General features: G+C 50.2%; 1 protein-coding gene across 2 annotated transcripts in view; it reads left to right on the top strand.

Annotated features, from left to right (window-relative positions):
* xpo7 (exportin 7) overlaps positions 1-23,444 on the top strand; it is a 46,543-nt gene that overhangs the window by 14,570 nt on the left and 8,529 nt on the right. For both annotated transcript variants that reach the window (XM_023961183.1, XM_023961184.1), the window contains exons 12-16: positions 21,257-21,450; positions 21,519-21,624; positions 21,693-21,828; positions 22,611-22,684; positions 22,887-22,967. In XM_023961183.1, coding sequence (XP_023816951.1) covers positions 21,257-21,450; positions 21,519-21,624; positions 21,693-21,828; positions 22,611-22,684; positions 22,887-22,967 — 591 coding nt within the window. The remainder of the gene's footprint in view (positions 1-21,256; positions 21,451-21,518; positions 21,625-21,692; positions 21,829-22,610; positions 22,685-22,886; positions 22,968-23,444) is intronic.

Genomic DNA, 23,444 nt, shown 5'->3' with positions numbered 1-23,444 from the left:
CTCCTTGTGTCAGAAATAGCCTCCTTGTGTCAGAAATAGCCTCCTTGTGTCAGTAAACGCCTCCTTGTGTCAGTAAACGCCTCCTCGTGTCAGTAATCAACTCCTCGTATCAGTAATCACCTCCCTGTGTCAGCAATCACCTCCCTGTGTCAGCAATCACCTCCTCGTGTCAGTAATCCAGTCTCCTCGTGTCAGTAAACACCTCCTCGTGTCAGTAATCACCTCCTTGTGTCAGCAATGACCTCCTCGTCTCAGTAATCCACTCCTCGTGTCAGCAATTACTTCCTCGTCTCAGTGATCCACTCCTCGTGTCAGTAATCACCTCCTCGTCTCAGTAATCCACTCCTCGTGTCAGCAATCACCACCTCATGTCAGCAATCACCTCCTCGTGTCAGTAAACTTCTCCTCGTGTCAGCAATCACCTCCTCGTGTCAGTAAACGCCTCCTCGTGTCAGTAAACGCCTCCTCGTGTCAGTAATCATCTCCTCGTGTCAGTAATCACCTCCTCGTGTCAGTAAACGCCTCCTCGTGTCAGTAAACGCCTCCTTGTGTCAGTATACGCCTCTTCGTGTCAGTAATCCACTCCTCGTGTCAGTAATCACCTCGTCTTGTCAGTAATCACCTCCTCGTGTCAGTAATCACCTCCTCGTGTCAGCAATCACCTCCTCGTGTCAGTAATCGCCTCCTCGTGTCAGTAAATGCCTCCTCGTGTCAGTAAATGCCACCTCGTGTCAGTAAACGCCTCCTTGTGTCAGTAAACGCCTCCTTGTGTCAGTAAACGCCTCCTCGTGTCAGCAATCACCTCCTCGTGTCAGTAATGTCAGTAATCCAGTCTCTTCGTGTCAGTAATCACTTCCTCGTGTCAGCAATCACCTCCTCCTGTCAGCAAACAACTCATCATGTCAGTAATCACCTCCTCGTGTCAGTAATCACCTCCTTGTGTCAGAAATAGCCTCCTTGTGTCAGAAATAGCCTCATTGTGTCAGTAAACGCCTCCTTGTGTCAGTAAACGCCTCCTTGTGTCAGTAAACGCCTCCTTGTGTCAGTAAACGCCTCCTCGTGTCAGTAATCAACTCCTCGTATCAGTAATCACCTCCCTGTGTCAGCAATCACCTCCCTGTGTCAGCAATCACCTCCTCGTGTCAGTAATCCAGTCTCCTCGTGTCAGTAAACACCTCCTCGTGTCAGTAATCACCTCCTTGTGTCAGCAATTACCTCCTCGTCTCAGTAATCCACTCCTCGTGTCAGCAATTACTTGCTCGTCTCAGTGATCCACTCCTCGTGTCAGTAATCACCTCCTCGTCTCAGTAATCCACTCCTCGTGTCAGCAATCACCACCTCATGTCAGCAATCACCTCCTCGTGTCAGTAAACTTCTCCTCGTGTCAGCAATCACCTCCTCGTGTCAGCAATCACCTCCTCGTGTCAGTAAACGCCTCCACGTGTCAGTAAACGCCTCCTCGTGTCAGTAATCATCTCCTCGTGTCAGTAATCACCTCCTCGTGTCAGTAAACGCCTCCTCGTGTCAGTAAATGCCTCCTCGTGTCAGTAAACGCTTCCTCGTGTCAGTATACGCTTCTTCGTGTCAGTAATCCACTCCTCGTGTCAGTAATCACCTCCTCTTGTCAGTAATCACCTCCTCGTGTCAGTAATCACCTCCTCGTGTCAGCAATCACCTCCTCGTGTCAGTAATTGCCTCCTCGTGTCAGTAAATGCCTCCTCGTGTCAGTATACGCCTCCTCGTGTCAGTATACGCCTCCTCGTGTCAGTAATCCACTGCTCGTGTCAGCAATCACTTCCTCGTCTCAGTGATCCACTCCTCGTGTCAGCAATCACCTCCTTGTGTCAGTAAACGCCTCCTCATGTCAGTAAACGCCTCCTCGTGTCAGTTATCATCTCCTCGTGTCAGTAATCACCTCCTCGTGTCAGTAATCGCTTCCTCGTGTCAGTAAACTTCTCCTCGTGTCAGCAATCACCACCTCATGTCAGCAATCACCTCCTTCTGTCAGTAAACGCCTCCTCGTGTCAGTAAACGCCTCCTCGTGTCAGTATACGCCTCTTCATGTCAGTAATCCACTCCTCGTATCATTAATCACCTCCTTGCGTCAGCAATTACCTCCTTGAGTCAGCAAACCCCCTCCTTGTGTCAGCAATCACCTCCTTGTGTCAGCAATCCCCCCCTCGTGTCAGTAATCACCTCCTCGTGTCAGTAATCACCTCCTCGTGTCAGTAATCACCTCCTCGTGTCAGTAATCACCTCCTCGTGTCAGGTAATCACCTCCTTGTGTCAATAATCACCTTCTCGTGTCAGCAAACGCCTCCTTGTGTCAGTAAACGCCTCCTTGTGTCAGTAAACGCCTCCTCGTGTCAGCAATCACCTCATCGTGTCAGCAATCAACTCTTCATGTCAGCAATCACCTCTTCGTGTCAGTAATCACCTCCTCGTGTCAGTAATCCAGTCCTCGTGTCAGAAATAGCCTCCTTGTGTCAGAAATAGCCTCCTTGTGTCAGAAATAGCCTCCTTGTGTCAGTAAACACCTCCTTGTGTCAGTAAACGCCTCCTTGTGTCAGTAAACGCCTCCTTGTGTCAGTAAACGCCTCCTTGTGTCAGTAAACGCCTCCTCGTGTCAGCAATCACCTCCTCGTGTCAGTAATCCAGTCTTTTCGTGTCAGTAATCACCTCCTCGTGTCAGCAATCACCTCCTCCTGTCAGCAATCAACTCCTCATGTCAGTAATCACCTCCTCGTGTCAGTAATCACCTCCTCGTGTCAGTAATCCAGTCTTTTCGTGTCAGTAATCACCTCCTCGTGTCAGCAATCACCTCCTCCTGTCAGCAATCAACTCCTCATGTCAGTAATCACCTCCTCGTGTCAGTAATCACCTCCTCGTGTCAGTAATCCAGTCCTCGTGTCAGAAATAGCCTCTTTGTGTCAGAAATAGCCTCCTTGTGTCAGTAAACGCCTCCTTGTGTCAGTAAACGCCTCCTTGTGTCAGTAAACGCCTCCTCGTGTCAGTAATCACCTCCTCGTGTCAGTAATCCAGTCCTCGTGTCAGAAATAGCCTCTTTGTGTCAGAAATAGCCTCCTTGTGTCAGTAAACGCCTCCTTGTGTCAGTAAACGCCTCCTTGTGTCAGTAATCACCTCCCTGTGTCAGCAATCACCTCCTCGTGTCAGTAATCCAGTCTCCTCGTGTCAGTAAACACCTCCTCGTGTCAGTAATCACCTCCTCGTGTCAGCAATTACCTCCTCGTCTCAGTAATCCACTCCTCGTGTCAGCAATTACTTCCTCGTCTCAGTGATCCACTCCTCGTGTCAGTAATCACCTCTTCGTCTCAGTAATCCACTCCTCGTGTCAGCAATCACCTCCTTGTGTCAGCAATCACCTCCTCGTGTCAGTAAACGCCTCCTCGTGTCAGTAAACGCCTCCTCATGTCAGTAAACGCCTCCTCGTGTCAGTTATCATCTCCTCGTGTCAGTAATCACCTCCTCGTGTCAGTAATCGCCTCCTCGTGTCAGTAAACTTCTCCTCGTGTCAGCAATCACCACCTCATGTCAGCAATCACCTCTTTCTGTCAGTAAACGCCTCCTCGTATCAGTAAACGCCTCCTCGTGTCAGTATACGCCTCTTCGTGTCAGTAATCCACTCCTCGTATCGTTAATCACCTCCTTGCGTCAGCAATTACCTCCTTGAGTCAGCAAACCCCCCCCTTGTGTCAGCAATCACCTCCTTGTGTCAGCAATCACCCCCTCGTGTCAGTAATCACCTCCTCGTGTCAGTAATCACCTCCTTGTGTCAGAAATAGCCTCCTTGTGTCAGAAATAGCCTCCTTGTATCAGTAAACGCCTCCTTGTGTCAGTAAACGCCTCCTTGTGTCAGTAAACGCCTCCTCGTGTCAGCAATCGCCTCCTCGTGTCAGCAATCGCCTCTTCGTGTCAGTAAACGCCTCCTCGTGTCAGTAAACGCCTCCTCGTGTCAGTAAACGCCTCTTCGTGTCAGTATACGCCTCTTCGTGTCAGTAATCCACTCCTCGTGTCAGTAATCACCTCCTCTTGTCAGTAATCACCTCCTCGTGTCAGTAATCACCTCCTCGTGTCAGCAATCACCTCCTCGTGTCAGTAATCGCCTCCTCGTGTCAGTAAATGCCTCCTCGTGTCAGTATACGCCTCCTCGTGTCAGTATACGCCTCCTCGTGTCAGTAATCCACTGCTCGTGTCAGCAATCACTTCCTCGTCTCAGTGATCCACTCCTCGTGTCAGCAATCACCTCCTCGTGTCAGTAAACGCCTCCTCGTGTCAGTAAACGCCTCCTCGTGTCAGTTATCATCTCCTCGTGTCAGTAATCACCTCCTCGTGTCAGTAATCGCCTCCTCGTGTCAGTAAACTTCTCCTCGTGTCAGCAATCACCACTTCATGTCAGCAATCACCTCCTTCTGTCAGTAAACGCCTCCTTGTGTCAGTAAACGCCTCCTCGTGTCAGTATACGCCTCTTCGTGTCAGTAATCCACTCCTCGTATCATTAATCACCTCCTTGCGTCAGCAATTACCTCCTTGAGTCAGCAATCACCTCCTTGTGTCAGCAATCACCTCCTTGTGTCAGCAATCACCCCCTCGTGTCAGTAATCACCTCCTCGTGTCAGTAATCACCTCCTTGTGTCAATAATCACCTCCTCGTGTCAGCAACATCCTCGTTGTGTCAGTAAACGCCTCCTTGTGTCAGTAAACGCCTCTTTGTGTCAGTAAACGCCTCCTCGTGTCAGCAATCACCTCGTGTCAGTAATCCAGTCTCTTCGTGTCAGTAATCACCTCCTCCTGTCAGCAATCAACTCCTCATGTCAGTAATCACCTCCTCGTGTCAGTTATCACCTCCTTGTGTCAGAAATAACCTCCTTGTGTCAGAAATAGCCTCCTTGTGTCAGTAAACGCCTCCTTGTGTCAGTAAACGCCTCCTTGTGTCAGTAAACGCCTCCTCGTGTCAGTAATCAACTCCTCGTATCAGTAATCACGTCCCTGTGTCAGAAATCACCTCCTCGTGTCAGTAATCCAGTCTCCTCGTGTCAGTAAACACCTCCTCGTGTCAGTAATCACCTCCTCGTGTCAGCAATTACCTCCTCGTCTCAGTAATCCACTCCTCGTGTCAGCAATTACTTCCTCGTCTCAGTGATCCACTCCTCGTGTCAGTAATCACCTCTTCGTCTCAGTAATCCACTCCTCGTGTCAGCAATCACCTCCTTGTGTCAGCAATCACCTCCTCGTGTCAGTAAACGCCTCCTCGTGTCAGTAAACGCCTCCTCATGTCAGTAAACGCCTCCTCGTGTCAGTTATCATCTCCTCGTGTCAGTAATCACCTCCTCGTGTCAGTAATCGCCTCCTCGTGTCAGTAAACTTCTCCTCGTGTCAGCAATCACCACCTCATGTCAGCAATCACCTCTTTCTGTCAGTAAACGCCTCCTCGTATCAGTAAACGCCTCCTCGTGTCAGTATACGCCTCTTCGTGTCAGTAATCCACTCCTCGTATCATTAATCACCTCCTTGCGTCAGCAATTACCTCCTTGAGTCAGCAAACCCCCCCCTTGTGTCAGCAATCACCTCCTTGTGTCAGCAATCACCCCCTCGTGTCAGTAATCACCTCCTCGTGTCAGTAATCACCTCCTTGTTTCAGAAATAGCCTCCTTGTGTCAGAAATAGCCTCCTTGTGTCAGTAAACGCCTCCTTGTGTCAGTAAACGCCTCCCTGTGTCAGTAAACGCCTCCTCGTGTCAGCAATCGCCTCCTCGTGTCAGCAATCGCCTCCTCGTGTCAGTAAACGCCTCCTCGTGTCAGTAAACGCCTCCTCGTGTCAGTAAACGCCTCCTCGTGTCAGTATACGCCTCTTCGTGTCAGTAATCCACTCCTCGTGTCAGTAATCACCTCCTCTTGTCAGTAATCACCTCCTCGTGTCAGTAATCACCTCCTCGTGTCAGTAATCGCCTCCTCGTGTCAGTAAATGCCTCCTCGTGTCAGTATACGCCTCCTCGTGTCAGTATACGCCTCCTCGTGTCAGTAATCCACTGCTCGTGTCAGCAATCACTTCCTCGTCTCAGTGATCCACTCCTCGTGTCAGCAATCACCTCCTCGTGTCAGTAAACGCCTCCTCATGTCAGTAAACGCCTCCTCGTGTCAGTTATCATCTCCTCGTGTCAGTAATCACCTCCTCGTGTCAGTAATCGCCTCCTCGTGTCAGTAAACTTCTCCTCGTGTCAGCAATCACCACCTCATGTCAGCAATCACCTCCTTCTGTCAGTAAACGCCTCCTCGTATCAGTAAACGCCTCCTCGTGTCAGTATACGCCTCTTCGTGTCAGTAATCCACTCCTCGTATCATTAATCACCTCCTTGCGTCAGCAATTACCTCCTTGAGTCAGCAAACCCCCTCCTTGTGTCAGCAATCACCTCCTTGTGTCAGCAATCACCCCCTCGTGTCAGTAATCACCTCCTCGTGTCAGTAATCACCTCCTTGTGTCAATAATCACCTCCTCGTGTCAGCAATAGCCTCCTTGTGTCAGTAAACGCCTCCTTGTGTCAGTAAACGCCTCCTCGTGTCAGCAATCACCTCATCGTGTCAGTAATCCAGTCTCTTCGTGTCAGCAATCACCTCCTCCTGTCAGCAATCAACTCCTCATGTCAGTAATCACCTCCTCGTGTCAGTAATCACCTCCTCGTGTCAGTAATCCAGTCCTCGTGTCAGAAATAGCCTCCTTGTGTCAGAAATAGCCTCCTTGTGTCAGTAAACGCCTCCTTGTGTCAGTAAACGCCTCCTCGTGTCAGTAATCACCTCCTCGTGTCAGCAATCACCTCCTCGTGTCAGTAATCACCTCCTCGTGTCAGTAATCACCTCCTCGTGTCAGTAATCGCCTCCTCGTGTCAGTAAATGCCTCCTCGTGTCAGTATACGCCTCCTCGTGTCAGTATACGCCTCCTCGTGTCAGTAATCCACTGCTCGTGTCAGCAATCACTTCCTCGTCTCAGTGATCCACTCCTCGTGTCAGCAATCACCTCCTCGTGTCAGTAAACGCCTCCTCATGTCAGTAAACGCCTCCTCGTGTCAGTTATCATCTCCTCGTGTCAGTAATCACCTCCTCGTGTCAGTAATCGCCTCCTCGTGTCAGTAAACTTCTCCTCGTGTCAGCAATCACCACCTCATGTCAGCAATCACCTCCTTCTGTCAGTAAACGCCTCCTCGTATCAGTAAACGCCTCCTCGTGTCAGTATACGCCTCTTCGTGTCAGTAATCCACTCCTCGTATCATTAATCACCTCCTTGCGTCAGCAATTACCTCCTTGAGTCAGCAAACCCCCTCCTTGTGTCAGCAATCACCTCCTTGTGTCAGCAATCACCCCCTCGTGTCAGTAATCACCTCCTCGTGTCAGTAATCACCTCCTTGTGTCAATAATCACCTCCTCGTGTCAGCAATAGCCTCCTTGTGTCAGTAAACGCCTCCTTGTGTCAGTAAACGCCTCCTCGTGTCAGCAATCACCTCATCGTGTCAGTAATCCAGTCTCTTCGTGTCAGCAATCACCTCCTCCTGTCAGCAATCAACTCCTCATGTCAGTAATCACCTCCTCGTGTCAGTAATCACCTCCTCGTGTCAGTAATCCAGTCCTCGTGTCAGAAATAGCCTCCTTGTGTCAGAAATAGCCTCCTTGTGTCAGTAAACGCCTCCTTGTGTCAGTAAACGCCTCCTCGTGTCAGTAATCACCTCCTCGTGTCAGCAATCACCTCCTCGTGTCAGTAATCGCCTCCTCGTGTCAGTAAATGCGTCCTCGTGTCAGTATACGCCTCCTCGTGTCAGTATACGCCTCCTCGTGTCAGTAATCCACTGCTCGTGTCAGCAATCACTTCCTCGTCTCAGTGATCCACTCCTCGTGTCAGCAATCACCTCCTCGTGTCAGTAAACGCCTCCTCATGTCAGTAAACGCCTCCTCGTGTCAGTTATCATCTCCTCGTGTCAGTAATCACCTCCTCGTGTCAGTAATCGCCTCCTCGTGTCAGTAAACTTCTCCTCGTGTCAGCAATCACCACCTCATGTCAGCAATCACCTCCTTCTGTCAGTAAACGCCTCCTCGTGTCAGTAAACGCCTCCTCGTGTCAGTATACGCCTCTTCGTGTCAGTAATCCACTCCTCGTATCATTAATCACCTCCTTGCGTCAGCAATTACCTCCTTGAGTCAGCAAACCCCCTCCTTGTGTCAGCAATCACCTCCTTGTGTCAGCAATCACCCCCTCGTGTCAGTAATCACCTCCTCGTGTCAGTAATCACCTCCTTGTGTCAATAATCACCTCGTCGTGTCAGCAATAGCCTCCCTGTGTCAGTAAACGCCTCCTTGTGTCAGTAAACGCCTCCTTGTGTCAGTAAACGCCTCCTCGTGTCAGCAATCACCTCCTCGTGTCAGTAATCCAGTCTCTTCGTGTCAGCAATCACCTCCTCCTGTCAGCAATCAACTCCTCATGTCAGTCATCACCTCCTCGTGTCAGTAATCACCTCCTCGTGTTAGTAATCCAGTCCTCGTGTCAGAAATAGCCTCGTGTCAGAAATAGCCTCCTTGTGTCAGAAATAGCCCCCTTGTGTCAGTAAACGCCCCCTTGTGTCAGTAAACGCCTCCTTGTGTCAGTAAACGCCTCCTCGTGTCAGTAATCAACTCCTCGTATCAGTAATCACCTCCCTGTGTCAGCAATCACCTCCCTGTGTCAGCAATCACCTCCTCGTGTCAGTAAACACCTCCTCGTGTCAGTAATCACCTCCTTGTGTCAGCAATTACCTCCTCGTCTCAGTAATCCACTACTCGTGTCAGCAATTACTTCCTCGTCTCAGTGATCCACTCCTCGTGTCAGTAATCACCTCCTCGTCTCAGTAATCCACTCCTCGTGTCAGCAATCACCACCTCATGTCAGCAATCACCTCCTCGTGTCAGTAAACTTCTCCTCGTTTCAGCAATCACCTCCTCGTGTCAGCAATCACCTCCTCGTGTCAGTAAACGCCTCCTCGTGTCAGTAAACGCCTCCTCGTGTCAGTAATCATCTCCTCGTGTCAGTAATCACCTCCTCGTGTCAGTAAACGCCTCCTCGTGTCAGTAAACGCCTCCTCGTGTCAGTAAACGCCTCCTCGTGTCAGTATACGCCTCTTCGTGTCAGTAATCCACTCCTCGTGTCAGTAATCACCTCCTCTTTTCAGTAATCACCTCCTCGTGTCAGTAATCACCTCTTCGTATCTGCAATCACCTCCTCGTGTCAGCAATCACCACCTCATGTCAGCAATCACCTCCTTCTGTCAGTAAACGCCTCCTCGTGTCAGTAAACGCCTCTTCGTGTCAGTAATCACCTCCTCGTGTCAGTAATCACCTCCTCGTGTCAGCAATCACCTCCTTGTGTCAGTAAACGCCTCCTCGTGTCAGTAATCACCTCCTCGTGTCAGTAAACGCCTCCTCGTGTCAATAAACTTCTCCTCGTGTCAGCAATCACCACCTCATGTCAGCAATCACCTCTTTCTGTCAGTAAACGCCTCCTCGTGTCAGTATACGCCTCTTCGTGTCAGTAATCCACTCATCGTGTCAGTAATCACCTCCTCGTGTCAGTAATCACCTCCTCGTGTCAGTAATCACCTCCTCGTGTCAGCAATCTCCTCCTTGTGTCAGTAAACGCCTCCTTGTGTCAGTAAACGCCTCCATGTGTCAGTTAACGCCTCCTCGTGTCAGTAAACGCTTCCTCGTGTCAGTAATCATCTCCTCGTGTCAGCAATCACCTCCTCGTCTCAGTAATCCACTGCTCGTGTCAGCAATCACTTCCTTGTCTCAGTGATCCACTCTTCGTGTCAGTAATCACCTCCTCGTCTCAGTAATCCACTCCTTGTGTCAGCAACCACCTCTTTGTGTCAAATATCACCTCCTCGTGTCAGTAAACGCCTCCTCGTGTCAGTAATCCACTCCTCGTGTCAGCAATTACGTCCTCGTGTCAGCAATCACCTCCTCGTGTCAGTAATCACTTCCTCGTGTCAGTAATCACCTCCTCGTCTCAGTAATCCACTCCTTGTGTCAGCAATCACCTCCTTGTGTCATTTATCACCTCCTCGTGTCAGTAAACGCCTCATCGTGTCAGTAATCCACTCCTCGTGTCAGCAATCACCTCCTCGTGTCGGTAATCACCTCCTCGTGTCAGTAATCACCTCCACGTCTCAGTAATCACCTCCTGGTCTCAGTAATAACCTCCTCGTCTCAGTAATCCACTCCTTGTGTCAGCAATCACCTCCTCGTGTCAGTAATCACCTCCTTGTGTTAGCAATCACCTCCTCTTGTCTGTAATGACCTCCTCATGTCAGTAATAGTCTCCTCGTGTCTCCTCAGTAATCACCTAGTCTCCTCAGTAATCACCTTCGTCATGTAAGCAATTACCTCGTCAGCAAACACCTCCTTGTGTCAGCAATCAACTCCTCATGTCAGTAATCACCTCCTCGTGTCAGTAATCACCTCCTCGTGTCAGTAATCCAGTCCTCGTGTCAGAAATAGCCTCCTTGTGTCAGAAATAGCCTCCTTGTGTCAGAAATAGCCTCCTTGTGTCAGTAAACGCCTCCTTGTGTCAGTAAACGCCTCCTTGTGTCAGTAAACGCCTCCTCGTGTCAGTAATCACCTCCCTGTGTCAGCAATCACCTCCCTGTGTCAGCAATCACCTCCTCGTGTCAGTAATCCAGTCTCCCCGTGTCAGTAAACACCTCCTCGTGTCAGTAATCACCTCCTTGTGTCAGCAATTACCTCCTCGTCTCAGTAATCCACTCCTCGTGTCAGCAATTACTTCCTCGTCTCAGTGATCCACTCCTCGTGTCAGTAATCACCTCCTCGTCTCAGTAATCCACTCCTCGTGTCAGCAATCACCACCTCATGTCAGCAATCACCTCTTCGTGTCAGTAAACTTCTCCTCGTGTCAGCAATCACCTCCTCGTGTCAGCAATCACCTCCTCGTGTCAGTAAACGCCTCCTCGTGTCAGTAAACGCCTCTTCGTGTCAGTAATCATCTCCTCGTGTCAGTAATCACCTCTTCGAGTCAGTAAACGCCTCCTCGTGTCAGTAAACGCCTCCTCGTGTCAGTAAACGCCTCCTCGTGTCAGTATACGCCTCTTCGTGTCAGTAATCCACTCCTCGTGTCAGTAATCACCTCCTCTTGTCAGTAATCACCTCCTCGTGTCAGTAATCACCTTTTCGTGTCAGCAATCACCTCCTCGTGTCAGTAATGACCTCCTCATGTCAGTAATAGTCTCCTCGTGTCTCCTCAGTAATCACCTAGTCTCCTCAGTAATCACCTTCGTCATGTAAGCAATTATCTCGTCAGCAAACACCTCCTTGAGTCAGCAATCACCTTCTTGTGTCAGTAAACGCCTCTTCGTGTCAGTAAACGCCTCCTCGTGTCAGTAATCACCTCCTCGTGTCAGTAAACGCCTCCTCGTGTCAGTAAACTTCTCCTCGTGTCAGCAATCACCACCTCATGTCAGCAATCACCTCCTCGTGTCAGTAAACTTCTCCTCGTGTCAGCAATCACCTCCTCGTGTCAGCAATCACCTCCTCGTGTCAGTAAACGCCTCCTCGTGTCAGTAAATTCCTCCTCGTGTCAGTAAACGCCTCCTCGTGTCAGTAAACGCCTCCTCGTGTCAGTAATCATATCCTCGTGTCAGTAATCACCTCCTCGTGTCAGTAAACGCCTCCTCGTGTCAGTAAACGCCTTCTCGTGTCAGTAAACGCCTCCTCGTGTCAGTATACGCCTCTTCGTGTCAGTAATCCACTCCTCGTGTCAGTAATCACAACCTCTTGTCAGTAATCACCTCCTCGTGTCAGTTATCACCTCCTCGTGTCAGCAATCACCTCCTCGTGTCAGTATACGCCTCCTCGTGTCAGTATACGCCTCCTCGTGTCAGTAAACGCCTCCTCGTGTCAGTAAACTTCTCCTCGTCTCAGTGATCCACTCCTCGTGTCAGCAATCACCTCCTCGTGTCAGTAAACGCCTCCTCGTGTCAGTAAACGCCTCCTCGTGTCAGTAATCATCTCCTCGTGTCAGTAATCACCTCCTCGTGTCAGTAAACGCCTCCTCGTGTCAGTAAACTTCTCCTCGTGTCAGCAATCACCACCTCATGTCAGCAATCACCTCCTGTCTGTAAACGCCTCCTCGTGTCAGTAAACGCCTCCTCGTGTCAGTATACGCCTCTTCGTGTCAGTAATCCACTCCTCGTGTCAGTAATCACCTCCTCGTTTCAGTAATCACCTCCTCGTGTCAGTAATCACCTCCTCGTGTCAGCAATCACCTCCTTGTGTCAGTAAACGCCTCCTCGTGTCAGTAATCACCTCCTCGTGTCAGTAAACGCCTCCTTGTGTCAGTAAACTTCTCCTCGTGTCAGCAATCACCACCTCATGTCAGCAATCACCTCCTTCTGTCAGTAAACGCCTCCTTGTGTCAGTAAACGCCTCCTCATGTCAGTTTACGCCTCCTCGTGTCAGTATACGCCTCCTCGTGTCAGTAATCCACTCCTCGTGTCAGTAATTATCTCCTCGTGTCAGCAATCACCTCCTTGTGTCAGTTATCACCTCCTCGTGTCAGTAAACACCTCCTCGTGTCAGTAATCACCTCCTTGTGTCAGCAATTACCTCCTCGTCTCAGTAATCCACTCCTCGTGTCAGCAATTACTTCCTCGTCTCAGTGATCCACTCCTCGTGTCAGTAATCACCTCCTCGTCTCAGTAATCCACTCCTCGTGTCAGCAATCACCACCTCATGTCAGCAATCACCTCCTTCTGTCAGTAAACGCCTCCTTGTGTCAGTAAACGCCTCCTCATGTCAGTTTACGCCTCGTCGTGTCAGTATACGCCTCCTCGTGTCAGTAATCCACTCCTCGTGTCAGTAATTATCTCCTCGTGTCAGCAATCACCTCCTTGTGTCAGTTATCACCTCCTCGTGTCAGTAAACACCTCCTCGTGTCAGTAATCACCTCCTTGTGTCAGCAATTACCTCCTCGTCTCAGTAATCCACTCCTCGTGTCAGCAATTACTTCCTCGTCTCAGTGATCCACTCCTCGTGTCAGTAATCACCTCCTCGTCTCAGTAATCCACTCCTCGTGTCAGCAATCACCACCTCATGTCAGCAATCACCTCCTCGTGTCAGTTAACTTCTCCTCGTGTCAGCAATCACCTCCTCGTGTCAGCAATCACCTCCTCGTGTCAGTAAACGCCTCCTCGTGTCAGTAAACGCCTCCTCGTGTCAGTAATCATCTCCTCGTGTCAGTAATCACCTCCTCGTGTCAGTAAACGCCTCCTCGTGTCAGTAAACGCCTCCTCGTGTCAGTAAACGCCTCCTCGTGTCAGTATACGCCTCTTCGTGTCAGTAATCCACTCCTCGTGTCAGTAATCACCTCCTCTTGTCAGTAATCACCTCCTCGTGTCAGTAATCACCTCCTCGTGTCAGCAATCACCTCCTCGTGTCAGTAATGACCTCCTCATGTCAGTAATAGTCTCGTCGTGTCTCCTCAGTAATCACCTAGTCTCCTCAGTAATCACCTTCGTCATGTAAGCAATTACCTCGTCAGCAAACACCTCCTTGAGTCAGCAATCACCTTCTTGTGTCAGTAAACGCCTCTTCGTGTCAGTAAACGCCTCCTCGTGTCAGTAATCACCTCCTCGTGTCAGTAAACGCCTCCTCGTGTCAGTAAACTTCTCCTCGTGTCAGCAATCACCACCTCATGTCAGCAATCACCTCCTCGTGTCAATAAACTTCTCCTCGTGTCAGCAATCACCTCCTCGTGTCAGCAATCGCCTCCTCGTGTCAGTAAACGCCTCCTCGTGTCAGTAAACGCCTCCTCGTGTCAGTAAACGCCTCCTCGTGTCAGTAATCATATCCTCGTGTCAGTAATCACCTCCTCGTGTCAGTAAACGCCTCCTCGTGTCAGTAAACGCCTTCTCGTGTCAGTAAACGCCTCCTCGTGTCAGTATACGCCTCTTCGTGTCAGTAATCCACTCCTCGTGTCAGTAATCACAACCTCTTGTCAGTAATCACCTCCTCGTGTCAGTTATCACCTCCTCGTGTCAGCAATCACCTCCTCGTGTCAGTTATCACCTCCTCGTGTCAGCAATCACCTCCTCGTGTCAGTATACGCCTCCTCGTGTCAGTATACGCCTCCTCGTGTCAGTAATCCACTGCTCGTGTCAGCAATCACTTCCTCGTCTCAGTGATCCACTCCTCGTGTCAGCAATCACCTCCTCGTGTCAGTAAACGCCTCCTCGTGTCAGTAAACGCCTCCTCGTGTCAGTAATCATCTCCTCATGTCAGTAATCACCTCCTCGTGTCAGTAAACGCCTCCTCGTGTCAGTAAACTTCTCTTCGTGTCAGCAATCACCACCTCATGTCAGCAATCACCTCCTTCTGTCTGTAAACGCCTCCTCGTGTCAGTAAACGCCTCCTCGTGTCAGTATACGCCTCTTCGTGTCAGTAATCCACTCCTCGTGTCAGTAATCACCTCCTCGTTTCAGTAATCACCTCCTCGTGTCAGTAATCACCTCCTCGTGTCAGCAATCACCTCCTTGTGTCAGTAAACGCCTCCTCGTGTCAGTAATCACCTCCTCGTGTCAGTAAACGCCTCCTTGTGTCAGTAAACTTCTCCTCGTGTCAGCAATCACCACCTCATGTCAGCAATCACCTCCTTCTGTCAGTAAACGCCTCCTTGTGTCAGTAAACGCCTCCTCATGTCAGTTTACGCCTCCTCGTGTCAGTATACGCCTCCTCGTGTCAGTAATCCACTCCTCGTGTCAGTAATTATCTCCTCGTGTCAGTAATTATCTCCTCGTGTCAGCAATCACCTCCTTGTGTCAGTTATCACCTCCTCGTGTCAGTAAACGCCTCCTCGTGTCAGTAATCCACTCCTCGTGTCAGCAATTACGTCCTCGTGTCAGCAATCACCTCCTCGTGTCAGCAATCACCTCCTCGTGTCAGTAATCACCTCCTCGTGTCAGTAATCACCTCCTCGTCTCAGTAATCCACTCTTTGTGTCAGCAATCACCTCCTTGTGTCAGTTATCACCTCCTCGTGTCAGTAAACGCCTCCTCGTGTCAGTAATCCACTCCTCGTGTCAGCAATTACCTCCTCGTGGCAGCAATCACCTCCTCGTGTCAGCAATCACCTCCTCGTGTCAGCAATCACCTCCTCGTGTCAGTAATCACCTCCTCGTCTCAGTAATCACCTCCTCGTCTCAGTAATCACCTCCTCGTGTCAGTAATCACCTCCTTGTGTTAGCAATCACATCCTCTTGTCTGAAATGACCTCCTCATGTCAGTAATAAACTCCTCGTGTCTCCTCAGTAATCACCTAGTCTCCTCAGTAATCACCTTCGTCATGTAAGCAATTACCTCGTCAGCAAACACCTCCTTGTGTCAGCAATCACCTTCTTGTGTCAGCAATCATCTCCTCGTGTCAGCAATCACCTCCTCGTGTCAGCAATCACCTCCTCGTGTCAGTAATCACCTCCTCGTGTCAGTTATCATCTCCTCGTGTCAGTAATCACCTCCTCGTGTCAGTAATCGCCTCCTTGTGTCAGTAAACTTCTCCTCGTGTCAGCAATCACCACCTCATGTCAGCAATCACCTCCTTCTGTCAGTAAACGCCTCCTCGTGTCAGTAAACGCCTCTTCGTGTCAGTAATCACCTCCTCGTGTCAGTAATCACCTCTTCGTGTCAGCAATCACCTCCTTGTGTCAGTAAACGCCTCCTCGTGTCAGTAATCACCTCCTCGTGTCAGTAAACGCCTCCTTGTGTCAGTAAACTTCTCCTCGTGTCAGCAATCACCACCTCATGTCAGCAATCACCTCTTTCTGTCAGTAAACGCCTCCTCGTGTCAGTATACGCCTCTTCGTGTCAGTAATCCACTCATCGTGTCAGTAATCACCTCCTCGTGTCAGTAATCACCTCCTCGTGTCAGTAATCACCTCCTCGTGTCAGTAATCACCTCCTCGTGTCAGCAATCTCCTCCTTGTGTCAGTAAACGCCTCCATGTGTCAGTTAACGCCTCCTCGTGTCAGTAAACGCTTCCTCGTGTCAGTAATCATCTCCTCGTGTCAGCAATCACCTCCTCGTCTCAGTAATCCACTGCTCGTGTCAGCAATCACTTCCTTGTCTCAGTGATCCACCTTTCGTGTCAGTAATCACCTCCTCGTCTCAGTAATCCACTCCTTGTGTCAGCAATCACCTCTTTGTGTCAAATATCACCTCCTCGTGTCAGTAAACGCCTCCTCGTGTCAGTAATCCACTCCTCGTGTCAGCAATTACGTCCTCGTGTCAGCAATCACCTCCTCGTGTCAGCAATCACCTCCTCGTGTCAGTAATCACTTCCTCGTGTCAGTAATCACCTCCTCGTCTCAGTAATCCACTCCTTGTGTCAGCAATCACCTCCTTGTGTCATTTATCACCTCCTCGTGTCAGTAAACGCCTCCTCGTGTCAGTAATCCACTCCTCGTGTCAGCAATCACCTCCTCGTGTCAGCAATCACCTCCTCGTGTCAGCAATCACCTCCTCGTGTCGGTAATCACCTCCTCGTGTCAGTAATCACCTCCACGTCTCAGTAATCACCTCCTGGTCTCAGTAATAACCTCCTCGTCTCAGTAATCCACTCCTTGTGTCAGCAATCACCTCCTCGTGTCAGTAATCACCTCCTTGTGTTAGCAATCACCTCCTCTTGTCTGTAATGACCTCCTCATGTCAGTAATAGTCTCCTCGTGTCTCCTCAGTAATCACCTAGTCTCCTCAGTAATCACCTTCGTCATGTAAGCAATTACCTCGTCAGCAAACACCTCCTTGTGTCAGCAATCAACTCCTCATGTCAGTAATCACCTCCTCGTGTCAGTAATCACCTCCTCGTGTCAGTAATCCAGTCCTCGTGTCAGAAATAGCCTCCTTGTGTCAAAAATAGCCTCCTTGTGTCAGAAATAGCCTCCTTGTGTCAGTAAACGCCTCCTTGTGTCAGTAAACGCCTCCTTGTGTCAGTAAACGCCTCCTCGTGTCAGTAATCAACTCCTCGTATCAGTAATCACCTCCCTGTGTCAGCAATCACCTCCCTGTGTCAGCAATCACCTCCTCGTGTCAGTTATCCAGTCTCCTCGTGTCAGTAAACACCTCCTCGTGTCAGTAATCACCTCCTTGTGTCAGCAATTACCTCCTCGTCTCAGTAATCCACTCCTCGTGTCAGCAATTACTTCCTCGTCTCAGTGATCCACTCTTCGTGTCAGCAATTACTTCCTCGTCTCAGTGATCCACTCCTCGTGTCAGCAATCACCACCTCATGTCAGCAATCACCTCCTCGTGTCAGTAAACTTCTCCTCGTGTCAGCAATCACCTCCTCGTGTCAGCAATCACCTCCTCGTGTCAGTAAACGCCTCCTCGTGTCAGTAAACGCCTCCTCGTGTCAGTAATCATCTCCTCGTGTCAGTAATCACCTCCTCGTGTCAGTAAACGCCTCCTCGTGTCAGTAAACGCCTCCTCGTGTCAGTAAACGCCTCCTCGTGTCAGTATACGCCTCTTCGTGTCAGTAATCCACTCCTCGTGTCTGTAATCGCCTCCTCTTGTCAGTAATCACCTCCTCGTGTCAGTAATCACCTCCTCGTGTCAGCAATCACCTCCTCGTGTCAGTAATGACCTCCTCATGTCAGTAATAGTCTCCTCGTGTCTCCTCAGTAATCACCTAGTCTCCTCAGTAATCACCTTCGTCATGTAAGCAATTACCTCGTCAGCAAACACCTCCTTGTGTCAGCAATCACCTTCTTGTGTCAGTAAACGCCTCTTCGTGTCAGTAAACGCCTCCTCGTGTCAGTAATCACCTCCTCGTGTCAGTAAACGCCTCTTCGTGTCGGTAAACTTCTCCTCGTGTCAGCAATCACCTCCTCGTGTCAGTAAACTTCTCCTCGTGTCAGCAATCACCTCCTCGTGTCAGCAATCACCTCCTCGTGTCAGTAAACGCCTCCTCGTGTCAGTAAACGCCTCCTCGTGTCAGTAAACGCCTCCTCGTGTCAGTAAACGCCTCCTCGTGTCAGTAAACGCCTCCTCGTGTCAGTAAACGCCTCCTCGTGTCAGTAATCATATCCTCGTGTCAGTAATCACCTCCTCGTGTCAGTAAACGCCTCCTCGTGTCAGTAAACGCCTTTTCGTGTCAGTAAACGCCTCCTCGTGTCAGTATACGCCTCTTCGTGTCAGTAATCCACTCCTCGTGTCAGTAATCACAACCTCTTGTCAGTAATCACCTCCTCGTGTCAGTTATCACCTCCTCGTGTCAGCAATCACCTCCTCGTGTCAGTATACGCCTCCTCGTGTCAGTATACGCCTCCTCGTGTCAGTAATCCACTGCTCGTGTCAGCAATCACTTCCTCGTCTCAGTGATCCACTCCTCGTGTCAGCAATCCCCTCCTCGTGTCAGTAAACGCCTCCTCGTGTCAGTAAACGCCTTCTCGTGTCAGTAATCATCTCCTCGTGTCAGTAATCACTTCCTCGTGTCAGTAAACGCCTCCTCGTGTCAGTAAACTTCTCCTCGTGTCAGCAATCACCACCTCATGTCAGCAATCACCTCCTTCTGTCTGTAAACGCCTCCTCGTGTCAGTAAACGCCTCCTCGTGTCAGTATACGCCTATTCGTGTCAGTAATCCACTCCTCGTGTCAGTAATCACCTCCTCGTTTCAGTAATCACCTCCTCGTGTCAGTAATCACCTCCTCGTGTCAGCAATCACCTCCTTGTGTCAGTAAACGCCTCCTCGTGTCAGTAATCACCTCCTCGTGTCAGTAAACGCCTCCTTGTGTCAGTAAACTTCTCCTCGTGTCAGCAATCACCACCTCATGTCAGCAATCACCTCCTTCTGTCAGTAAACGCCTCCTTGTGTCAGTAAACGCCTCCTCATGTCAGTTTACGCCTCCTCGTGTCAGTATACGCCTCCTCGTGTCAGTAATCCACTCCTCGTGTCAGTAATTATCTCCTCGTGTCAGCAATCACCTCCTTGTGTCAGTTATCACCTCCTCGTGTCAGTAAACGCCTCTTCGTGTCAGTAATCCACTCCTCGTGTCAGCAATTACGTCCTCGTGTCAGCAATCACCTCCTCGTGTCAGCAATCACCTCCTCGTGTCAGTAATCACCTCCTCGTGTCAGTAATCACCTCCTCGTCTCAGTAATCCACTCCTTGTGTCAGCAATCACCTCCTTGTGTCAGTTATCACCTCCTCGTGTCAGTAAACGCCTCCTCGTGTCAGTAATCCACTCCTCGTGTCAGCAATTACCTCCTCGTGGCAGCAATCACCTCCTCGTGTCAGCAATCACCTCCTCGTGTCAGCAATCACCTCCTCGTGTCAGTAATCACCTCCTCGTCTCAGTAATCACCTCCTCGTCTCAGTAATAACCTCCTCGTCTCAGTAATCCACTCCTTGTGTCAGCAATCACCTCCTCGTGTCAGTTATCACCTTCTTGTGTTAGCAATCACCTCCTCTTGTCTGAAATGACCTCCTCATGTCAGTAATAGTCTCCTCGTGTCTCCTCAGTAATCACCTAGTCTCCTCAGTAATCACCTTCGTCATGTAAGCAATTACCTCGTCAGCAAACACCTCCTTGTGTCAGCAATCACCTTCTTGTGTCAGCAATCATCTCCTCGTGTCAGCAATCACCTCCTCGTGTCAGCAATCACCTCCTCGTGTCAGTAAACGCCTCCTCGTGTCAGTAAACGCCTCCTCGTGTTAGTAATCACCTCCTCGTGTCAGTAAACGCCTCCTCGTGTCAGTAAACTTCTCCTCGTGTCAGCAATCACCACCTCATGTCAGCAATCACCTCCTCGTGTCAGTAAACTTCTCCTCGTGTCAGCAATCACCTCCTCGTGTCAGCAATCACCTCCTCGTGTCAGTAAACGCCTCCTCGTGTCAGTAAACGCCTCCTCGTGTCAGTAAACGCCTCCTCGTGTCAGTAAACGCCTCCTCGTGTCAGTAAACGCCTCCTCGTGTCAGTAATCATATCCTCGTGTCAGTAATCGCCTCCTCGTGTCAGTAAACGCCTCCTCGTGTCAGTAAACGCCTTCTCGTGTCAGTATACGCCTCTTCGTGTCAGTAATCCATTCCTCGTGTCAGTAATCACAACCTCTTGTCAGTAATCACCTCCTCGTGTCAGTAATCACCTCCTCGTGTCAGCAATCACCTCCTCGTGTCAGTAATCGTCTCCTCGTGCCAGTAAATGCCTCCTCGTGTCAGTATACGCCTCCTCGTGTCAGTATACGCCTCCTCGTGTCAGTATACGCCTCTTCGTGTCAGTATACGCCTCCTCGTGTCAGTAATCCACTGCTCGTGTCAGCAATCACTTCCTCGTCTCAGTGATCCACTCCTCGTGTCAGCAATCACCTCCTCGTGTCAGTAAACGCCTCCTCGTGTCAGTAAACGCCTTCTCGTGTCAGTAAACTTCTCCTTGTGTCAGCAATCACCACCTCATGTCAGCAATCAGCTCGTTCTGTCTGTAAACGCCTCCTCGTGTCAGTAAACACTTCCTCGTGTCAGTATACGCCTCTTCGTGTCAGTAATCCACTCCTCGTGTCAGTAATCACCTCCACGTGTCAGTAATCACCTCCTCGTGTCAGTAATCACCTCCTCGTGTCAGCAATCACCTCCTTGTGTCAGTAAACGCCTCCTTGTGTCAGTAATCACCTCCTCGTGTCAGTAAACGCCTCCTTGTGTCAGTAAACTTCTCTTCGTGTCAGCAATCACCACCTCATGTCAGCAATCACCTCCTTCTGTCAGTAAACGCCTCCTCGTGTCAGTAAACGCCTCCTCGTGTCAGTATACGCCTCTTCGTGTCAGTAATCCACTCATCGTGTCAGTAATCACATCCTCGTGTCAGTAATCACCTCGTGTCAGTAATCACCTCCTCGTGTCAGCAATCACCTCCTCGTGTCAGTAAACGCCTTCTTCTGTCAGTAAACGCCTCCTTGTGTCAGTAAATGCCATCTTCGTGTCAGTTTACGCCTCCTCGTGTCAGTATACGCCTCCTCGTGTCAGTAATCCACTCCTCGTGTCAGTAATTATCTCCTCGTGTCAGCAATCACCTCCTCGTGTCAGCAATCACCTCCTCGTGTCAGCAATCACCTCCTCGTGTCAGCAATCACCTTCCTGCTCCTTCATCTGACATCTGCTCCGTTTCAGGCTGTTCCAGGTTTGGAACCTTGTTGCTGAAATGTGAGAAGAAATCCTCTTTTTTTCTCAGAGATGGTCTTGAAGACCCGCTGGAGGACGCCGGCCTGGTGCAGCAGCAGCTGGACCAGCTGTCCACCATTGGCCGCTGCGAGTATGAGAAAACGTGCGCGCTCCTGGTGCAGCTGTTCGACCAGGCGGCGCAGACCTACCAGGAGCTGCTGCAGTCCACCAACTCCAGCGCTGTGGACGTCACGGTGCAGGAGGGTATGCCCTCGCCTCTGCTGCCCCCACACATGTTCATGCAGGAACTTCAGTGCTGCTCTGCCCTGCAGGTCGGCTAACCTGGCTGGTTTACATCATCGGGGCCGTGATCGGAGGACGGGTGTCCTTCGCCAGCACAGACGAGCAGGACGCCATGGACGGAGAGCTGGTGTGTCGGTAAGAAACCGCCTGACATCCCCCGGCAGCCTCTGAGAACACAGACTGACGGCCCGTCTGTCCTGCAGGGTGCTCCAGCTGATGAACCTGACAGACTCGCGGCTCGCTCAGGCGGGAAACGAGAGGCTGGAGCTAGCCATGCTCAGCTTCTTCGAGCAGTTCAGGAAAATCTACATCGGAGATCAGGTTCAGAAATCATCCAAGGTGAGCTGTTTCCAGCCAACTGGCTCCGTCCTCTGTAGCAAGCCCCGCCCCCACCTGTTTACTCCTTCAGATGTGTTACAAATGTTACAAAAAAATAAAATCATTGTTTACAAACTCAGTTTTAAAGCAGATGCCATTTTTCCCCCAAAGAAACCGATTTGAGGAGTCAGCAGAGAACTAGAGCTAAAACTGTTAAAACAGACTTTAGAGTCCATGGTGACACATCTGTGTTTAATGTTGCATTCAAATAACAGGAAAATGGATTAAAGATCTGCAGTAAACTGCATTAAGAACAGAACAGGAGGAAAACATGACCTTCAGATTGGAGGACGAGTCAAACCTGCTCAAAGGGTTCAAGACTTCCTCAGGATTAAAAATCCTTTGGTTTTAACATATACAAATTACAATGTACCAAATGTTAGTGTGGGTGAATACGAAGCTCTGTGAAGGTGGCAGAGACGACCAGATCCACCACATGAAGCAGAAGAATCTGGATTCTGATCTCCTCTGAACTGGTTCACTTGTATCTGCTTCACTCCTCAGCTTTTACCCAAAGATCACTTTGAGCTTGTCCTGGGGTTTGAACCCCAGACCAGCTGGTTGGCAGACAGGACATGGCGAGCTGTAGGCCCACCTGTGCTGTTGTCGTAATAATTGCAGTTCCACAGAGGATGTTCTCCTCCTGCTAGAACGTCAGGAACGCGGAGAAGCTTAGAAAACAGGAAGTAAAAATGCTTGTATTTTGTAGTATTCCCTGCTGACGCTGTCTCTTTGTCTTCCAGCTTTATCGGCGGTTATCAGAAGTTCTGGGCTTGAACGACGAGACGATGGTACTCAGTGTCTTTATAGGGAAAATGTGAGTAATCAGATTACTTTAGTCTGCATTTCGCTGTAACATAAGCATGAGTGATGGGTGGGGTCTGACTGTTCCTGTCGTTGGTCACATGATGCTCCCTGTCTCTATGGTAACATCAGAAATAAGGTGCCTCAGACTGTGGTCTGTTTGAACATGATGATGATGATGAAGAGGCATGACCTTCGTCTCTCCATGTCTGCAGCATCACAAACTTGAAGTACTGGGGTCAGTGTGAGCCGATCACCTCCAAGACGCTGCAGCTGCTGAACGACCTCTCACTGGGATATCCTTCAGACGTCTGCAGACCCCGCCTGTGTGCATGCGTGTGACGCGGCGTGTTACTGTTTGTTACTTTGTCTGACGCGGCGTGTGACGAGGCGTGTTACTGTGTGTAACGCCGTGTGTTGCTGTGTGTGACGCGGCGTGTTACTGTGTGTGACGCTGCGTGTTACTGTGTGTGACGCTGTGAGTTACCGTGTGTGACGCAGCGTGTTACTGTGTGTGACGCGGCGTGTTGCTGTGTGTGACGCGGCGTGTTACTGTGTGTGACGCGGCGTGTTACTGTGTGTGACGTGGCGTGTTACTGTGTGTGACGCTGTGAGTTACTGTGTGTGACGCGGCGTGTTACTTGTTTGTTACTTTGTCTGACGCGGCGTGTGACGCGGCGTGTGACGCGGCGCGTTACTGTGTGTGACGTGGCGTGTTACTGTGTGTGACGCTGTGAGTTAATGTGTGACGCTGTGAGTTACTGTGTGTGACG

The sequence above is a fragment of the Oryzias latipes genome, chromosome 12 (assembly GCF_002234675.1).
Source record: "Oryzias latipes chromosome 12, ASM223467v1".
Lineage (NCBI taxonomy): Eukaryota > Metazoa > Chordata > Actinopteri > Beloniformes > Adrianichthyidae > Oryzias > Oryzias latipes.
The sequence above is the reverse complement of the archived record's forward strand: the minus strand, read 5'-3'. Positions and strand labels throughout refer to the sequence as shown.